Genomic DNA, 15807 nt, shown 5'->3' on the forward strand with positions numbered 1-15807 from the left:
ATAAACAGACATCACGCACAGACATTGTTTTCATAACCAAACTTTTTTAGACCTTATTCCTAAAATCTACATAAATGCCCTCTGGGTGACATATAACACATTCTAAGTATTTAATGGTAATCAATGGCTCCTCATAAAAATTATGCATTGGGATGTTTGTGTGCAGCATTTTGCATATCAGCATAAGCAAAGCATTCTTCATTGCATCAGCGTGTATGTGTGTGTGCGTGTGGATCACTCTTCATTGCACAAGCGTGTGCATGTGTATGTGTGTGCATCACTTCTCAGTGAATCAGCATTCCCGTGTGTGTGTGTGTGTGTGTGTGTGTGTGTGTGTGTGTGTGTTCATCACTTTCCTGTTCTGGTGTTCTGGGTAAACCACGGCCTGAAGCATGCCCTGGGGTCCTGCCCCCCTCCTTTTCAGTTTGTTTGCGACCATTGCTGCTGCTGCTGCTCAAAATTCAGTCCGTCCTGGTTCTGACCCCAATTGGGGCAGTCCTTTCTCCAGTGTCGATGTTCACCGCAGGTGAAACCTGCATCTTCTTCTGTGTTTTTGTCCATTCTGAGGTGCCTTCTGTCCTCAGTTACTCCTCTTGTCTCGGTCACGCCCTTTTTCGCCACCCGATCATCCGTGTTGGTCCATCACTGTCCTGCACAGTGTGAATGCAAAGTTATCAAGGTCAGCATTCTTTCGCTCGGCCTTACTTTTCATTCGGGCTTGGCGGGCGTCTCGTCACAGCTGAGCTCTGTCAGCTGACGCAGTCTGGGAATTTTCCCCCGTGTAGTGAAACGGGCCTTAGGTTTAGTGCTCTCCGTCTCGGCTGCATGAGATCACATTCCTGCAGGTCTGTTGACATTCTCAGGTCGTTGTTGTGGGTCCAGCTGTTGCAGCATTTGGTCAGTGTCACGTATGGGGGAGAGCAGGAGTCCAGTCAGCCTCGGCTTTCAGGGCCGGCAAAGCAGCCTGTAATTAAATATATATAGAAAAAACAAAAACAAAACAAAACAAAAACAAACAAAAACAAACGAACAGGAAAATGATGTTGTGTTGGCTGTGTTATTCAGAGGGGAGACAATGGGGCCAGGCCCTGTGTCAGCCTTCTTTCCCCCTTTTTTTTGTTTTTTGTCTCCCGATATAATCAACTCCTAACCCACCAAGTTGACAGGACAACATGCACCTGTTAAAATTCTTAAGATCATGTTTAAAAGCCCAAAAAAGGAACTTTCTTTCATTCAGTAATCACTTTTATTAATCAATCAACAGAAAACATGTCACAATTTGAATCTTTTAACCACTAAATTTGTTGTGTCTTGCCTGGTTGGTTAGACCAGTGTTCCTTTTTTTTTTTTTTTTTTTTTAGTTAAATTGTTGTCCTGCAACCCAGAGGGTTTCTTTGTCAGTAATGTATAGACTTCATCATTTAAGTATGTTAATTTTTCTTTAACCTTGCTGGAAAATCTTCACGTGTTCATGAGTGTAAGCTGTTTCTTCATTGCGTGTATGTGCATTTGTATAAAAGCAGGTTAATTTTATCTTTTCTCAAACTAGGCGTTACCTTAAAAGGAGCCTTTCTCTCAGATTTCTCTGCTTGTGTGTTTTTGTTTCACCTTTTTGTTGTGATGCTCCGGACGCCTTCCCAACCTCCACAAGTCCGTTGGCCCCAATTTTATGTGTTAAAACTTCTCTTAATTTCTCCTCTAATTCTCTCCTCGCTGCTGTCTTTTTCACAGCTGCTGATTCGTGCTGGGTGTGGTTCCCATTACCTATAATTTTGCTTCGACCGCTGTGCTTGTGGGGGCAGTTGGTCCAGGTCCGCAGCTTCCTGTATTAACACACTAAGAGATTTATTTAATTTCATTTTCATCACATGTTAAACAGATAAGCAGGCAACCCGCCTACCTTGACAGCGTAAACTGTACGTCAGTCTCCCAACACATTCCTCTCTGTACTCCTCCATAATTCTCCACTGCACCTCTTACTATCTCTCCTTTTTATTTTTATTACACCACAGAGTAATACACCCAATTATGCCCGTCTATCTCTATGTGGCTCCAAATTCCCTCTTTATTTTAATTTCACACTCGTCAGGGGACAGGCACACAACAATTTCAACCACTGAAACGAGGAATTCAACCTTTTTATATTTCTTTACTAATCTAGACTCAACCTTTGTTCGCAAAATGTGTCTTGTTCTAGTCCGGAATAAATGTGAACCCGTGATTACACGGCCGTTCCAGTGTTATTTCCGTAGCTATGCGGGGGCCCTCACCTCCCCAAGTCACCACCTCGGCACCCGGACGCCGCCGGTCCTGGCCGCGCGTCCACGAACAGGAGGGTCGCCACTCCTAGGGCAAAATTATTTCCACAGGTACACTAGGCATCAACCTTTGATCCTAAAATGTGTCTTTGCTCTAATGTCCTCCTAATCAAACACATCAACCGTCACTGTCACTGTGTTCACACTTCACACACAGAAACACACTCAGCGCGTGCCTCACACATAGCCAGAGCGCGCCTTACACACACAGCGCGTTACACCATCAGTGAGACACACAGAGAGCGTTCCTCATCAGTGGAAGATTACACAGAAACTTCTGAGCTCAACTGTTAGATCTTCTTAAAGCACACTGCACCATAGACCAAAATACCCCTTTCTCTGCGCTTATGACCGCCACAACAGGGCAAAGTCGCATCATAAAAGTGATGCTTGCATCCCCGAAGTTATACCTGACATCATAAACCAGGTTTTGCTCTATGTACTTAAAATTTTACTTTGTATTATGACCGCAGCCCTTAAAACTCGACTGACGCCACAAACCACCGTCAAAACCTCTATCCAATGTACTAAAACTAGCACCAACCACTACTGCACTTCACGGCCGCACCACCGGAACACGCCGTATCATAAACCAAACCTACGGACGTGTTTCGCTCTCGCGTTGCCAGCGTTCAACTGCACCGTGAAGCCAGCATCTGCTTTTCCTTAAATCAACTTCTATTTCATTTCTGCACATTTATCTAATGAACTAATATGTGAATATGTTCTGTTAACTCAAAAGTATAATGAGAACTAAACTACATACAGCTCACACACTCTATATTAAAGGGTATAATGTGATCTACAGCAGTATTCTAATTCAACTACTTTGATTACATATATAAGGTAACATATAATAACAGAATAATCTAATATTGAACAATCTGTCTTCACGTCACTGATGGTGGTATAGAAAAGTCTTAGACATGCTCTTGGCAGACAGGGGAGGTGTGTGTTCAGTGTTTGCTATTATTTGCTCCACTTTTGTTCTGAAACACACAACTTCAGGAGACATTGATGGAGTACCGTTGAGGACCTGGAAAGTGAGGACAAGAATCAAGGAAGTTAGCATGATTATCCACTTGAATGCGTTGAATCTTTCTGACCAGTTGATCACCAAAAGGCAGATCACACGAAGCCCTGTTTAACAGCTCGTTTGGAAGTACTGTTAGTTTTTCAAAGAGCAGCAGGATTGTGGGGTCGCAAATTTTAAAGGCTTTGCAGAATTTCTATAGGCTGGAAAGATGTTGATTCAGGCTTTTGGAACACAATTGAAACCAAAACACAAAATCTACAGGAGATGAGTGAAGTGTGATGCCAACAGTTTTATTGAACATACAAGATTAACAAAGATTTAGAAGAAAGAAAAGCCCACTAGGGTGTTCGCCATAAGTACATGCAGGCCAAACACCAATCAAGATAAATAAAGATGAAGACTCCCGGGACTCTTCTGAGGTCCTTTTACAAAACAACAGCTGGGTATCAACAGGTGTTCACATAACAGTAGTGCAAGCTATGTTAAAAATATGAATAATAAATGACCTAAGTATATGGGTCACAAACAATACGAGAACTTGAATCAACCGCCTAACATTGTCATTCCCTAAAATATTCCCTTTCCATCTACAAAGCACTTCCCATTAATGTCAATCTAGTGTATAAATTCATTAAAAACAAAAACAAAATCCCAACAGGAGTTCTGGCAGTGTGCAAGTTAGCGAACAGTGTACAGTTAGTAAACTGTCTCATGCTTTAAACACCTTCAAACTGTGAACTTCAGAGAAAAAACTGATTTCAATAAAGGCTACCGCATGTACACGGGTAGTTTTTTTAAACTGATATTTCCAAGTGTGATTCTGAGAAATAGTTCTTTTATGTCAAGACCCAAAAATATCTCAAGCACTGTTGAGGCCATGCCAAAGAAAATGAAGAAACTTCAGTAAAGACAAAGCCCATAAACAATAAAAAATGATGTCAGAAAATGTGATAAAGGTGCAAACATTTCATGTTGCGAGACAAACACTTTTTCTTGTCCATGTGTGAAAAAAGAAACTGAGCTTCTGAAAACCTTTTCAAAATGAAGTTTTTTTTCCCGAATGCTCATTTTTAAATGATCCAAACACTGTTTATGTGATCTGCCATCACCATTTTCTAAGAATGAAACTTAGCATGTAGGATGGTTTCCGAAATGCATTTTCAACTGTACTAAAGTAATACAGAATGTGGCTTCTCACCTGTGTGAATTCGCATGTGCATATTCAAGTGACTCTTCCTAGTAAATCTTTTCCCACAGGTGCTACAGCAATGTGGCTTCTCACCTGTGTGAATTCGCATGTGTATATTCAAGTGACTCTTCCTAGTAAATCTTTTCCCACAGGTGCTACAGCAATGTGGCTTCTCGCCTGTGTGAATTCGCATGTGCATATTCAAATGACCCTTCACAGTAAATCTTTTCCCACAACTACTACAGCAATGTGGCTTCTCGCCTGTGTGAATTCGCATGTGTGTTTTCAAATTTGATTTTACATGAAATCTTTTCCCACAACTACTACAGCAATGTGGCTTATCACCTGTGTGAATTTGCATGTGTCTCTTCAAGTGACTCTTCCTAGTAAATCTTTTCCCACAGGTGCTACAGCAATGTGGCTTATCACCTGTGTGAATTTGCATGTGCATATTCAAGTGACTCTTCCTAGTAAATCTTTTCCCACAACTACTACAGCAATGTGGCTTCTCGCCTGTGTGAATTCGCATGTGTTTAGTTAAGTCTGACTTCCAAATAAATCTTTTCCCACAGGTTCTACATAACTTAGCTGTCTTGGAATTTTGAACTGACAAGCCTGATACGATTTGCTCCGACTTATTTCTGTGTGAGTTACCATCCTTGCTTTCATCCTCATCTGTGTCAGAAGAGTTGTGAGAAAGGCACTGGTCACAGCATGGTTCTGATTCACTGTGGTCACTTTTTTCACGAGATGGAAAATTTGCAGTCTCCTGCATTAGTACAAGCGGTTTTTCCTCTTCAGTGGTACTGAGTTCCTCCTGTTCCCCTTTAATCTGTGAAGGATCCTCCTGGCCTAAACTGGAGTTCTTCTCCTGGTTACAGACCTGCTGATTTGTGAGCCCCTCCACATCCTTACAGTCATGTTGTGGAAAATCTGAAGGGACAGATCAAAAAGCATACATTTTTTGCCTTAACCATTAGCAAATCTCCACATGGTAAGCATGTTGCTTAGATATACCAATGAAAATCATGTTGTGGGGAGAAACAGTTTTGCTGACTCAGTGAAAACCATTTTGGCTGCTCATTTACAAACTCTACAAATAATATAAACAGACCATCTACGATGAGAAAATAAAGACGATATATAATCAAACAAAACAAAGTCGTATCCCTGAAAATTTTTAATCAAAGTGCACAAAACATTTAAAAGTTTATTTAAAATTAGTTAAAAACTTTACAGGACACTCACTGCAGTATTTTTTTGTTTATTTTTTAGATTAACCATTCATTACCTGAAAGTTGGGGAGAATGGCAGGTAGAACCTTCACCTTTCAGGTCCCTCTTCTGTGAAAACAGCTGCCAATTTGGATTCGGAAGACAGATACCCTCTCTACTTTTAAGATTAGGCTTAGGTCAGTACTGTTGGGGCAGTTAGCATTCTCTTAAAGTCTCTTTGTATGTTTTCCTGTCTGGTGGCCTCTTGTTGGTTTACATTATGGTTAACACTAGAAATACTGACTTTTTTCTTGGTGCAAGTCCCTACCACTAGATTTACTAACCCCGTGCAAATTTGCGTAAATTCCCTGAACCTAACACCTACTAGCACCCCCAATATATATATATTAGGGGTGCAACGATACACAAAATTCACGGTTCGGTTCGGTTCGATACTTTGGTGTCACGGTTCGATATTTTTTCGATACAAAAAAAAATGTTCATGCCTTTTTAATTTGTCATTTATTAAAATTATAAATATATATTTTAACTCAAAAGTACAGTTTTTAAATTTAACCCTAACCCTTGTGCGCGTTTTTTATTTTGACAGCGAATGCGCACCTGTGGACCACTTATGTGCAGCCCTGGTTATATAGCTCGTCATATTGCAGCCACAGAAATTATTTTGTCCATGAAACCATAAAGCTGCACTTTCTTTTTGCCTTATAGTCTGATTTGTCATAACTTCTCCGTTTTGTGGTAAGCTTTTATTTGGCTGTCACTTCTTCACCCTGACCTGTCTTATTTGGCTCAGCAGAACTGAAATGCTTTTACACGCGCACTCACATAAGCTCAGCGATTCTCTGCGCGATCAACCTCTCACATGTTTAAGCTGCGGGAGATTTCACTTGTCATGTTTGCATAGTAAGCTAACGATTAATAAGACGATGTCAGAGGAATTGGTGAGGAATCACTCATCTTTGGAAAAGAGAGTTTATTACAGAGAAATGGCTCTTTCCAAAATAAAAGCTATACTATCCGCTTCTTCTGGGCTATATTCTCAGCAGCATAAGGAGAATCATGTGCTAACAGCTGTCTAAATGACTCGGCTAAAGTTAGTAGCATGCTTGTTGTTTTTGTCTTTGCACTAGGATGATGTCGGTGTAAATGTGCAGTCATATTCGTTGTGTTCCCACTAGTGCTTTCAGGTTAATCTCGTTCAAATGACCTTAACGCCACAACACGGCAAATCTCCGTTAACGAGCTACCGCCGATCGCTCCGTGCATGGGGCTAGACGGCCAACACGTTAACGAGCTAACTGCGCTAACACACTAGTTCACACCCATGTAATTGAGCATTGCGTGGCACATCCAACATACTGTTTTACTTTAGTCCATGACTCGCTTACCTTCAGGGTCATACGTCACATGAAAACCAAAATAATTCCAAACGCCAGATCTGAATGAGGGTCAATTTGCCTGTTGCAAGGAGAGCTTAACTTCTGTCTCGCTAGCTTGCCCTGTGCTCTTCCTTCTGACTATGCTGTCTGTGTGGAGCGCTCAGTGGATCTGCGCTCGACAGTGCAGCCTAGGCGGAGTAGTCGAACGCAGATCCACTGAGCGCTCAACACAGACAGCATAGTCAGAATGAAGAGCGCAGGGCAAGCTAGCAAGACAGAAGTTAAGCTCTCCTTGCAACATGAACCTCCCCCACCCTCATTCAGATCTGGCGTTTGGAATTATTTTGGTTTTCATGTGACGTATGACCCTGAAGGTAAGCAAGGCAAGGCAAGGCAAGGCAAGGCAAATTTATTTGTATAGCACAATTCAACAACAAGGTGATTCAAAGTGCTTTACAGAGACATTAGAAACAAAAACAAATAAAAAGCATGATTTAAAATTGATTAAAACAAGCAAACAAACAAACTAACTAAACACACACATTTCACACCTGTTCGCGCGATCTGAACCCTTATCGTAAGGGGAGCTACCAGTCCTTCTGTGGACGAGCTACTTTCTATTTTAAATTCCCTGAATTTAAAGTACTCTCTAGACCCAGTCTAGACCCAGTTGGGGAGCTACCCAGAGCTCTAATCCCACACCTGTTCGCGCGATCTGAACCCTTATCGTAAGGGGAGCTACCAGTCCTTATGTGGACGAGCTACTTTCTGTTTTAAATTCCCCGAATTTAAAATACTCTCTAGACCCAGTCTAGACCCAGCTGGGGAGCTACCCAGAGCTCTAATCCCACTTAACAAACAAACAAACAAACAAAACAGTATATAAAATCAAAACAGATAAAATCAGAACAGTAGATAAAATCAGTAGTTAATGTAAGTTTTGAAATTTAAGCTTAACTAATTAACAAACAAACAAAACAGTATATAAAATCAAGACAGATAAAATCAGAAATAGATAAGATCAGTAGTTAGTGTAAGTTTTGAAATTTAAGCTTAAAAGTGTGGATTTGGTGCTTTATTCAAATGCAGCTGAGAACAGGTGAGTCTTCAACCTGGATTTAAATAAACTGAGTGTTTCAGCTGATCTGAGGCTTTCTGGGAGTTTGTTCCAGATATAAGGAGCATAAAAGCTGAATGCAGCTTCTCCGTGTCTGGTTCTGACTCTGAGAACTGATAAAAGACCGGATCCAGATGACCTGAGGGATCTGGAAGGTTCATACTGGGTTAGGAGGTCACTGATGTATTTTGGTCCTAAACCATTCAGAGCTTTATAGGCCAGCATCAGAACTTTAAAGTCTATCCTCTGACGGACAGGCAGCCAGTGTAAAGACCTCAGAGCTGGACTGATGTGGTCCACTTTTTTGGTCTTAGTGAGGACTCGAGCAGCAGAGTTCTGAATGAGCTGTAGTTGTCTGACTGATTTTTTAGGTAGACCTGTAAAGATGCTGTTACAGTAATCAAGCCTACTAAAGATGAATGCATGGACTAGTTTTTCCAGGTCCTGTTGAGACATCAGATCTTTTATCCTTGAAATATTCTTGAGGTGATAGTAAGCTGATTTTGTTATTGTCTTAATGTGTTTTTCTAAGTTTAGGTCTGCATCCATCACTACACCCAAATTTCTCGCCTGGTCTGTGGTTTTTAGATGTATAGATTGAAGTTCTCTGGTGACCTGTAAAATTGCAAAGTGAAAGCAAAAAAACAAGCGCAAATTCAAACGGGATTTCAATATGTCACATATTGACAGTGGCTCACCGATGCCAATGACATAATTACCCAGCTACATTTCTGAAAGAATGCAAAAGCATTGACATATATTTTTCCTTCCTACAATAGCCCGACGGGCAGGGCAGAGATAGATTTTGGTAGCCCGACTGAAAAAATTGCTAGCCCCAGGATGTCGGGCTAGCGATTTTGCGAGCCCTGTATCTGATTGAGGAATCACTCATCTTTGGAAAAGAGAGTTTATTACAGAGAAATGTCTCTTTCCAAAATAAAAGCTATACTATCCGCTTCTTCTGGGCTATATTCTCAGCAGCATATTAAACATATCAGGTCCCCATAAGGAGAATCATGTGCTAACAGCTGTCTAAATGACTCGGCTATAGTTAGTAGCATGCTTGTTGTTTTTGTCTTTGCACTAGGATGATGTCGGCGTAAATGTGCAGTCATAGTCGTTGTGTTCCCACTAGTGCTTTCAGGTTAATCTCGTTGAAATGACCTTAACGCCACAACACGGCAAATCTCCGTTAACGAGCTACCACCGATCGCCCCGTGCATGGGGCTAGACGGCCAACACGTTAACGAGCTAACTGCGCTAACACACTAGTTCCCACCCATGTAATTGAGCATTGCATGGCACATCCAACATACTGTTTTACTTTAGTCCATGACTCGCTTAGTGGAGCTGTTCTCATCGAGACGACCCCTCCTAACTACAGTTTTATCAGTGAGGCCAGGGTGAGCAGGAGAGGAGGAGGGGTTGCTGTCTTATTTAATGAATCATTTCAATGTAAGCAGCTATCTCCTGGAAGTTTTCAGTCTTTTGAATATGTGGCTTTACAGCTGAAGGCCCCGTCCAAAGTTGTGTTTCTTAATGTTTACAGGCCTCCCAAATACTGCACAGACTTTTTTAATGACCTCAGTGAACTGCTGTCTGTGATCTGTGTTGATTTCGACTGTGTAATTATTGTTGGGGATTTTAACATCCATGTGGACAACCCTCAGGACAAAGGGACTAAAGACCTGAGTAACACTCTGGGCAACTTTGGGCTGACTCAGCATGTAACAGAGGCCACACATAATAGAGGACACACTCTTGACCTACTGATCTCCAAGAGCCTGAGCATTTCAAACATTACTGTGTCTGATGTGGGCTTATCTGATCATTACTGTGTTTTCTTTGAAAGTAAAATCTCAGCCCACACAAATACAGTGGGGCAAAAAAGTATTTAGTCAGCCACCAATCGTGCAAGTTCCCCCACCTAAAATGATGACAGAGGTCAGTAATTTGCACCAGAGGTACACTTCAACTGTGAGAGACAGAATGTGAAAAAAAAATCCATGAATCCACATGGTAGGATTTGTAAAGAATTTATTGGTAAATCAGGGTGGAAAATAAGTATTTGGTCAATAACAAAAATACAACTCAATACTTTGTAACATAACCTTTGTTGGCAATAACAGAGGTCAAACGTTTACTATAGGTCTCTACCAGGTTTGCACACACAGTAGCTGGTATTTTGGCCCATTCCTCCATGCAGATCTTCTCGAGAGCAGTGATGTTTTGGGGCTGTCGCCGAGCAACACGGACTTTCAACTTCCGCCACAGATTTTCTATGGGGTTGAGGTCTGGAGACTGGCTAGGCCACTCCAGGACTTTCAAATGCTTCTTACGGAGCCACTCCTTTGTTGCCCGGGCGGTGTGTTTTGGATCATTGTCATGTTGGAAGACCCAGCCTCGTTTCATCTTCAAAGTTCTCACTGATGGAAGGAGGTTTTGGCTCAAAATCTCACGATACATGGCCCCATTCATTCTGTCCTTAACACGGATCAGTCGTCCTGTCCCCTTGGCAGAAAAACAGCCCCATAGCATGATGTTTCCACCCCCATGCTTCACAGTAGGTATGGTGTTCTTGGGATGCAACTCAGTATTCTTCTTCCTCCAAACACGACGAGTTGAGTTTATACCAAAAAGTTCTACTTTGGTTTCATCTGACCACATGACATTCTCCCAATCCTCTGCTGTATCATCCATGTGCTCTCTGGCAAACTTCAGACGGGCCTGGACATGCACTGGCTTCAGCAGCGGAACACGTCTGGCACTGCGGGATTTGATTCCCTGCCGTTGTAGTGTGTTACTGATGGTGACCTTTGTTACTTTGGTCCCAGCTCTCTGCAGGTCATTCACCAGGTCCCCCCGTGTGGTTCTGGGATCTTTGCTCACCGTTCTCATGATCATTTTGACCCCACGGGATGAGATCTTGCGTGGAGCCCCAGATCGAGGGAGATTATCAGTGGTCTTGTATGTCTTCCATTTTCTGATGATTGCTCCCACAGTTGATTTTTTCACACCAAGCTGCTTGCCTATTGTAGATTCACTCTTCCCAGTCTGGTGCAAGTCTACAATACTTTTCCTGGTGTCCTTCGAAAGCTCTTTGGTCTTGGCCATGGCGGCGTTTGGAGTCTGACTGTTTGAGGCTGTGGACAGGTGTCTTTTATACAGATGATGAGTTCAAACAGGTGCCATTCATACAGGTAACGAGTGGGGGACGGAAAAGCTTCTTACAGAAGACGTTACAGGTCTGTGAGAGCCAGAGATTTTCCTTGTTTGAGGTGACCAAATACTTATTTTCCACCCTAATTTACGAAGAAATTCTTTACAAATCCTACCATGTGAATTCATGGATTTTTTTTTCACATTCTGTCTCTCACAGTTGAAGTGTACCTCTGGTGCAAATTACTGACCTCTGTCATCATTTTAAGTGGGGGAACTTGCACAGTCGGTGGCTGACTAAATACTTTTTTGCCCCACTGTATATTTCTACTTGGAGAAATTTAAGGGGCTTATCCCTCAAAACTTTAAATACAATAAAGTTGCAAAAAATAGTTTCCCACCACAGGAAATTTATTTTGAGTGTCTTCATAGTTTTATTTTGGAGATACAGCAATTTTTATATACTGCAGGAAAAACAAAAAACAATCCTATGATGCAAATTTGCAAAGAAAACAGCATGTGCATCATTTCACTGTGGGAAGTGTTACGAACAGCTGATAGGAACGGCAAAGCGTGTTTCTGGAATATTATGTTTTTGTTCCTGCAAGCGCTTTTTATGCAATTTTTGCAAAGCTATATGTGGAACGAAACCGTGACCGAGGACAAGCTGATGGCATCAGATGTAAGTACAACTCCTCCGGTTTCATATGCAAAACAAATTATTGCGCTAGCTTACACGGTTCAGGTTCTACAGGGATTTAAAAATAGTTACGCAAAACGGAGCGTGCTGCTCTGACCGGCTTTAAAGGGTTAACAATGACTTTAAAAAAATAATATAAAATAGTGTGCAACACCACTGAAGTTTGTTTTTTTTTAAACTCTCTTTTCAACCAACGGCAGTCACTCTCCAAATAACTTCTGCTTAGCTTTCCGAGCTTCCCTCGGGTCCTCTTAATCAGCGGTCTCCAACCTTTTTTGCGCCACGGACCAGTTTATGCCCGACAATATTTTCACGGACCGGCCTTTAAGGTGTCGCGGATAAATTAGGGAGGGGCTAATAATCGGCTCAGTCATTTTTAATGATCGTTGAAAGCCCAGATCGTAATCGTGATTAAAATTCGATTAATTGAGCAGCCCTACGTACTATGGCAATGACAGACCTTAGCAGACTCTGTGGGTCCAGCACGAGTGAAGCACGAGCGATTTGCTACTGCACTGGGCATTCCAATGTCCTCCTCTACCCACACAGTGCCGTCTTTTGCCGTGTGGCTCAGACTGGGCTTCCCAGTACCACGGTGCCTCTTCCATGGAGGCATGTTGGGTTCTTGTTCCGTCTCCTTTTTAGATTCTTCTGAGGAGGTATCAGTGGCCTGCTGGACAAATGAAACCTCTCCTCCATCAGAGTCTGCTTCATCCATTTCCTGAAGCAAGGAAATGGATGCGCGCCTGTTGCGCGCAGATGTTCTTCCTGTGAGGCAGTGATACAGAGGCCATCCTGATGTGCCTTGTCAGAAATGCGAAGAAGAAATGATTCTCCAGCCTGGGCTGTCTGCTTTTATGCACAGCACTGTGCTGAAGTAATGCAATGCCACTCCCTCACATACACAGTCACAATGGAAGATCTGTGGTGAGAGTCAAGGAACTGCATTGCTGAATGCTGCAAACAGACTATGACACAGACAGACAGACTGTGTGGGAGAGTAACCTAAGACAAAAGGCAGAAAGATGAAGAGATGAACCAACCTGGAACTGAGGGACAGAATTAATTTTTTATGTTTTGCTATTTTTACATGAACAGGCAAAGGAGAGAACATGCAACGCTGGGGAGATCACACATGTCACTCATGTCATTGTATTAGCAACTTTTCATTCTGTTTTCACACAATTTTTTATAAATAAAACAGACTTGTGTTTCCATATATTGTGAATGTGTCTTACACATTTGCAGGTCAGTCAATGTGTGGGATATTTTGTATAGATACGGCAGGCATTTCTGAAGGTTGTAACACAGAGGTTTGGCCTGCCTTGGATCTGAGCTACTCTGAGTAAACGTGCCAGGCCTCAAAGATAATGGGTGGTTTGCACAACAAAAGCAGGAGAATTGAGCTGACGACCTTTGAAAATCTCAGTAGGGGTGAATAACACCTTGGGTTAGTAAATTTAGTGTAAAAAAAAGTAAGAAAAAATAAACAACATCATTTTAAAAAATGTTTGAAACTCAAGAGGTCAGAAATTTCACCAAGCTGTGTTACGGCTATTCTTCCCATCCCATGCAAGGACACCTGGATTGGCTGGAGGACTGTTTACTTAGCCTGATAGGCCGAAGGACACTGTCTCAACTAAACTATGGACACGCAGACACACACACTTACACTGATAAGCACTCACTCATCCCCTCTCCCTTTCCAACGCCTTCGATGCTTGTGCCCTACCGGGGAAGATAGCAGTCAACTGGACCAGCACAGATGCTGCAGGACCGGATGCGCTGTCTACACCGGCTCTCTCTTACCCTTTACCCGCCCCTGTTGCTTGTCTTGTGTTTCTATGGTGTATTGATAGTCATGTGCTTTTGTGCTGAGGTGTTTTTTCTGTTATCAAACTGTTCTCCCACTAGGAGCTCAGTCTGAGTGGAGTTTTTTTTCTCCTCCTCTTACCTCATGTAGTGTATTTTCGTTGTTTTTTCCTATCAGCCTACCTTTCTGACATGTTAGATTAGATTAGATTAGATAGAACTTTATTAATCCCTCGGGTGGGTTCCTCTGGGAAATTCGATTTCCAAAAAAGCACAGCACCGACAGAAGTTACAGAGTTACAGAATATTATATATATATATATATATATATATATATATATATATATATATATATACACACACACACACACACACACACACACACACACACACACACACACACACACACACACACACACACACACACATATATATAAATACAGAGACAATATAAATAAAATATACGAAGGGGATAAATAGAATAAATAGGAATAAAAATAAAAATACAAGTGAATTGCACATTTCAAGTATTGAGTCTATTGCACCGTTGACTATTTACAAAAGTATTGCACAAAAGGTATTGCACAGTGAGGTGAAGAGGCACTACAGCTTAGTTGTTCCCCCCTCCTTTGTCCTCCTGTTTCCCCTCCCTCTCCCCTCCAGGGAGGAGTTAAACAGTCTGATGGCGTGTGGGACAAAGGAGTTTTTAAGTCTGTTAGTTCTTGTCTTTGGGAGAAGCAACCTGTCACTGAACAGACTCTTCTGGTTGTTAATGGCCGTGTGCAGAGGATGCCCAGCATTGTCCATAATGTCCATGTCTGCCCAATGTGATGTTTGTGTAAAGTTGGTCAGAAGGTTCCTTTGTAAGTGCGCATGCGCCATTAGCGTGCTGCCTGCTGTAACCCTAATTTCCCTCGGGATGAATAAAGTATTCTGATTCTGAAGCTGAGCATTTTTAAAATCAGGGTCACACCTATACTTCTCTATAGCTCGTAAACATGAAGCAAAGACAGCGCTTTGTATGTTGCAGACATTCATCAGCAGCTGCTTAAAACAAATCCTCCGTATCCAGTGGCCAGAGAGGATTACAAACTGTGGACAAGTACAAACCAGAAACCAATAGCAATACAGTTCTGAGAGAAAGTGGTGCTGGATTGGCCACACAATCAGGAAGTCCACCAATAACATCACTACACAGGCCTTGTGCTGGAATCCAAAGGGAAAGAAGAAGAAAGACCCAGAAACACATGGCACAAGGACACACCTATCATAGTGTTGTGTGGTTTGCTAAAAGCTTAGTTTCAAATCGATATATTTTATTTTTAAATTGATCGTTCAGTCCTCATGGGGATTGTTATGTTATCCACAAAAGGTTTAGTGGATGTACTCAGTCATAATGTACAGGGGCGGCTCCAGAATTTTTTCATATGGGTGGCCATATGGGGGCCACTGAAAACATTGAGATGGCACACCAAAAACATAATTTAAAGTTCTTTTTTTTGTTTTATTTTTTATATGCTGTTGTCAAATATAGGTCACTTGAAAAATGTGGCCAAAAAAAGAAAGAAAAGTACATGCCTAGTTAATTTCCTGTTATTAAATTTGATATTCACTGTAAGTGTGCCTGCAGGTGCAGGGGCGAAGCACAGGCGAAGGAGTGACGACTGCAATTTGGAGGGACAAACAAAGTGACCATATGAATGACAAATATGAATATGGAGGAATAAATAACAAGCTGACGTTTCAACTCATTGTAGGGTGTCTTCCTCTCTCTTGTACTCAATTATTTTCAACATAAGACAGTCCTGACAGGGGCGACACTGGGAGGGCTAGACATTTTGGCTCTTAGAATATTACGTCAG

The 15807-nt window shown here is 41.9% G+C and overlaps 1 protein-coding gene across 2 annotated transcripts in view; it reads right to left on the reverse strand.

The window, feature by feature from the left end:
* Positions 1 to 4512: 4512 nt before the first annotated feature.
* The window catches only part of LOC146611500 (uncharacterized), a 68072-nt gene continuing 56777 nt past the window's right edge, over positions 4513 to 15807 (reverse strand). The window contains exon 2 of one of the 2 annotated variants that reach the window (XM_085344088.1): positions 4513 to 5056. In XM_085344088.1, the coding sequence (XP_085200214.1) occupies positions 4524 to 5056 (533 nt within the window). In that variant the 3' untranslated portion in view covers positions 4513 to 4523. Of the gene's footprint in view, positions 5477 to 15807 lie in introns of both variants that reach the window. The other variant, XM_085344090.1, reaches the window with a different exon arrangement.

The sequence above is a fragment of the Diplotaxodon limnothrissa genome, linkage group LG20, assembly GCF_057381915.1.
Source record: "Diplotaxodon limnothrissa isolate DT_005_m linkage group LG20, D_limnothrissa_male_GT1.1, whole genome shotgun sequence".
Lineage (NCBI taxonomy): Eukaryota > Metazoa > Chordata > Actinopteri > Cichliformes > Cichlidae > Diplotaxodon > Diplotaxodon limnothrissa.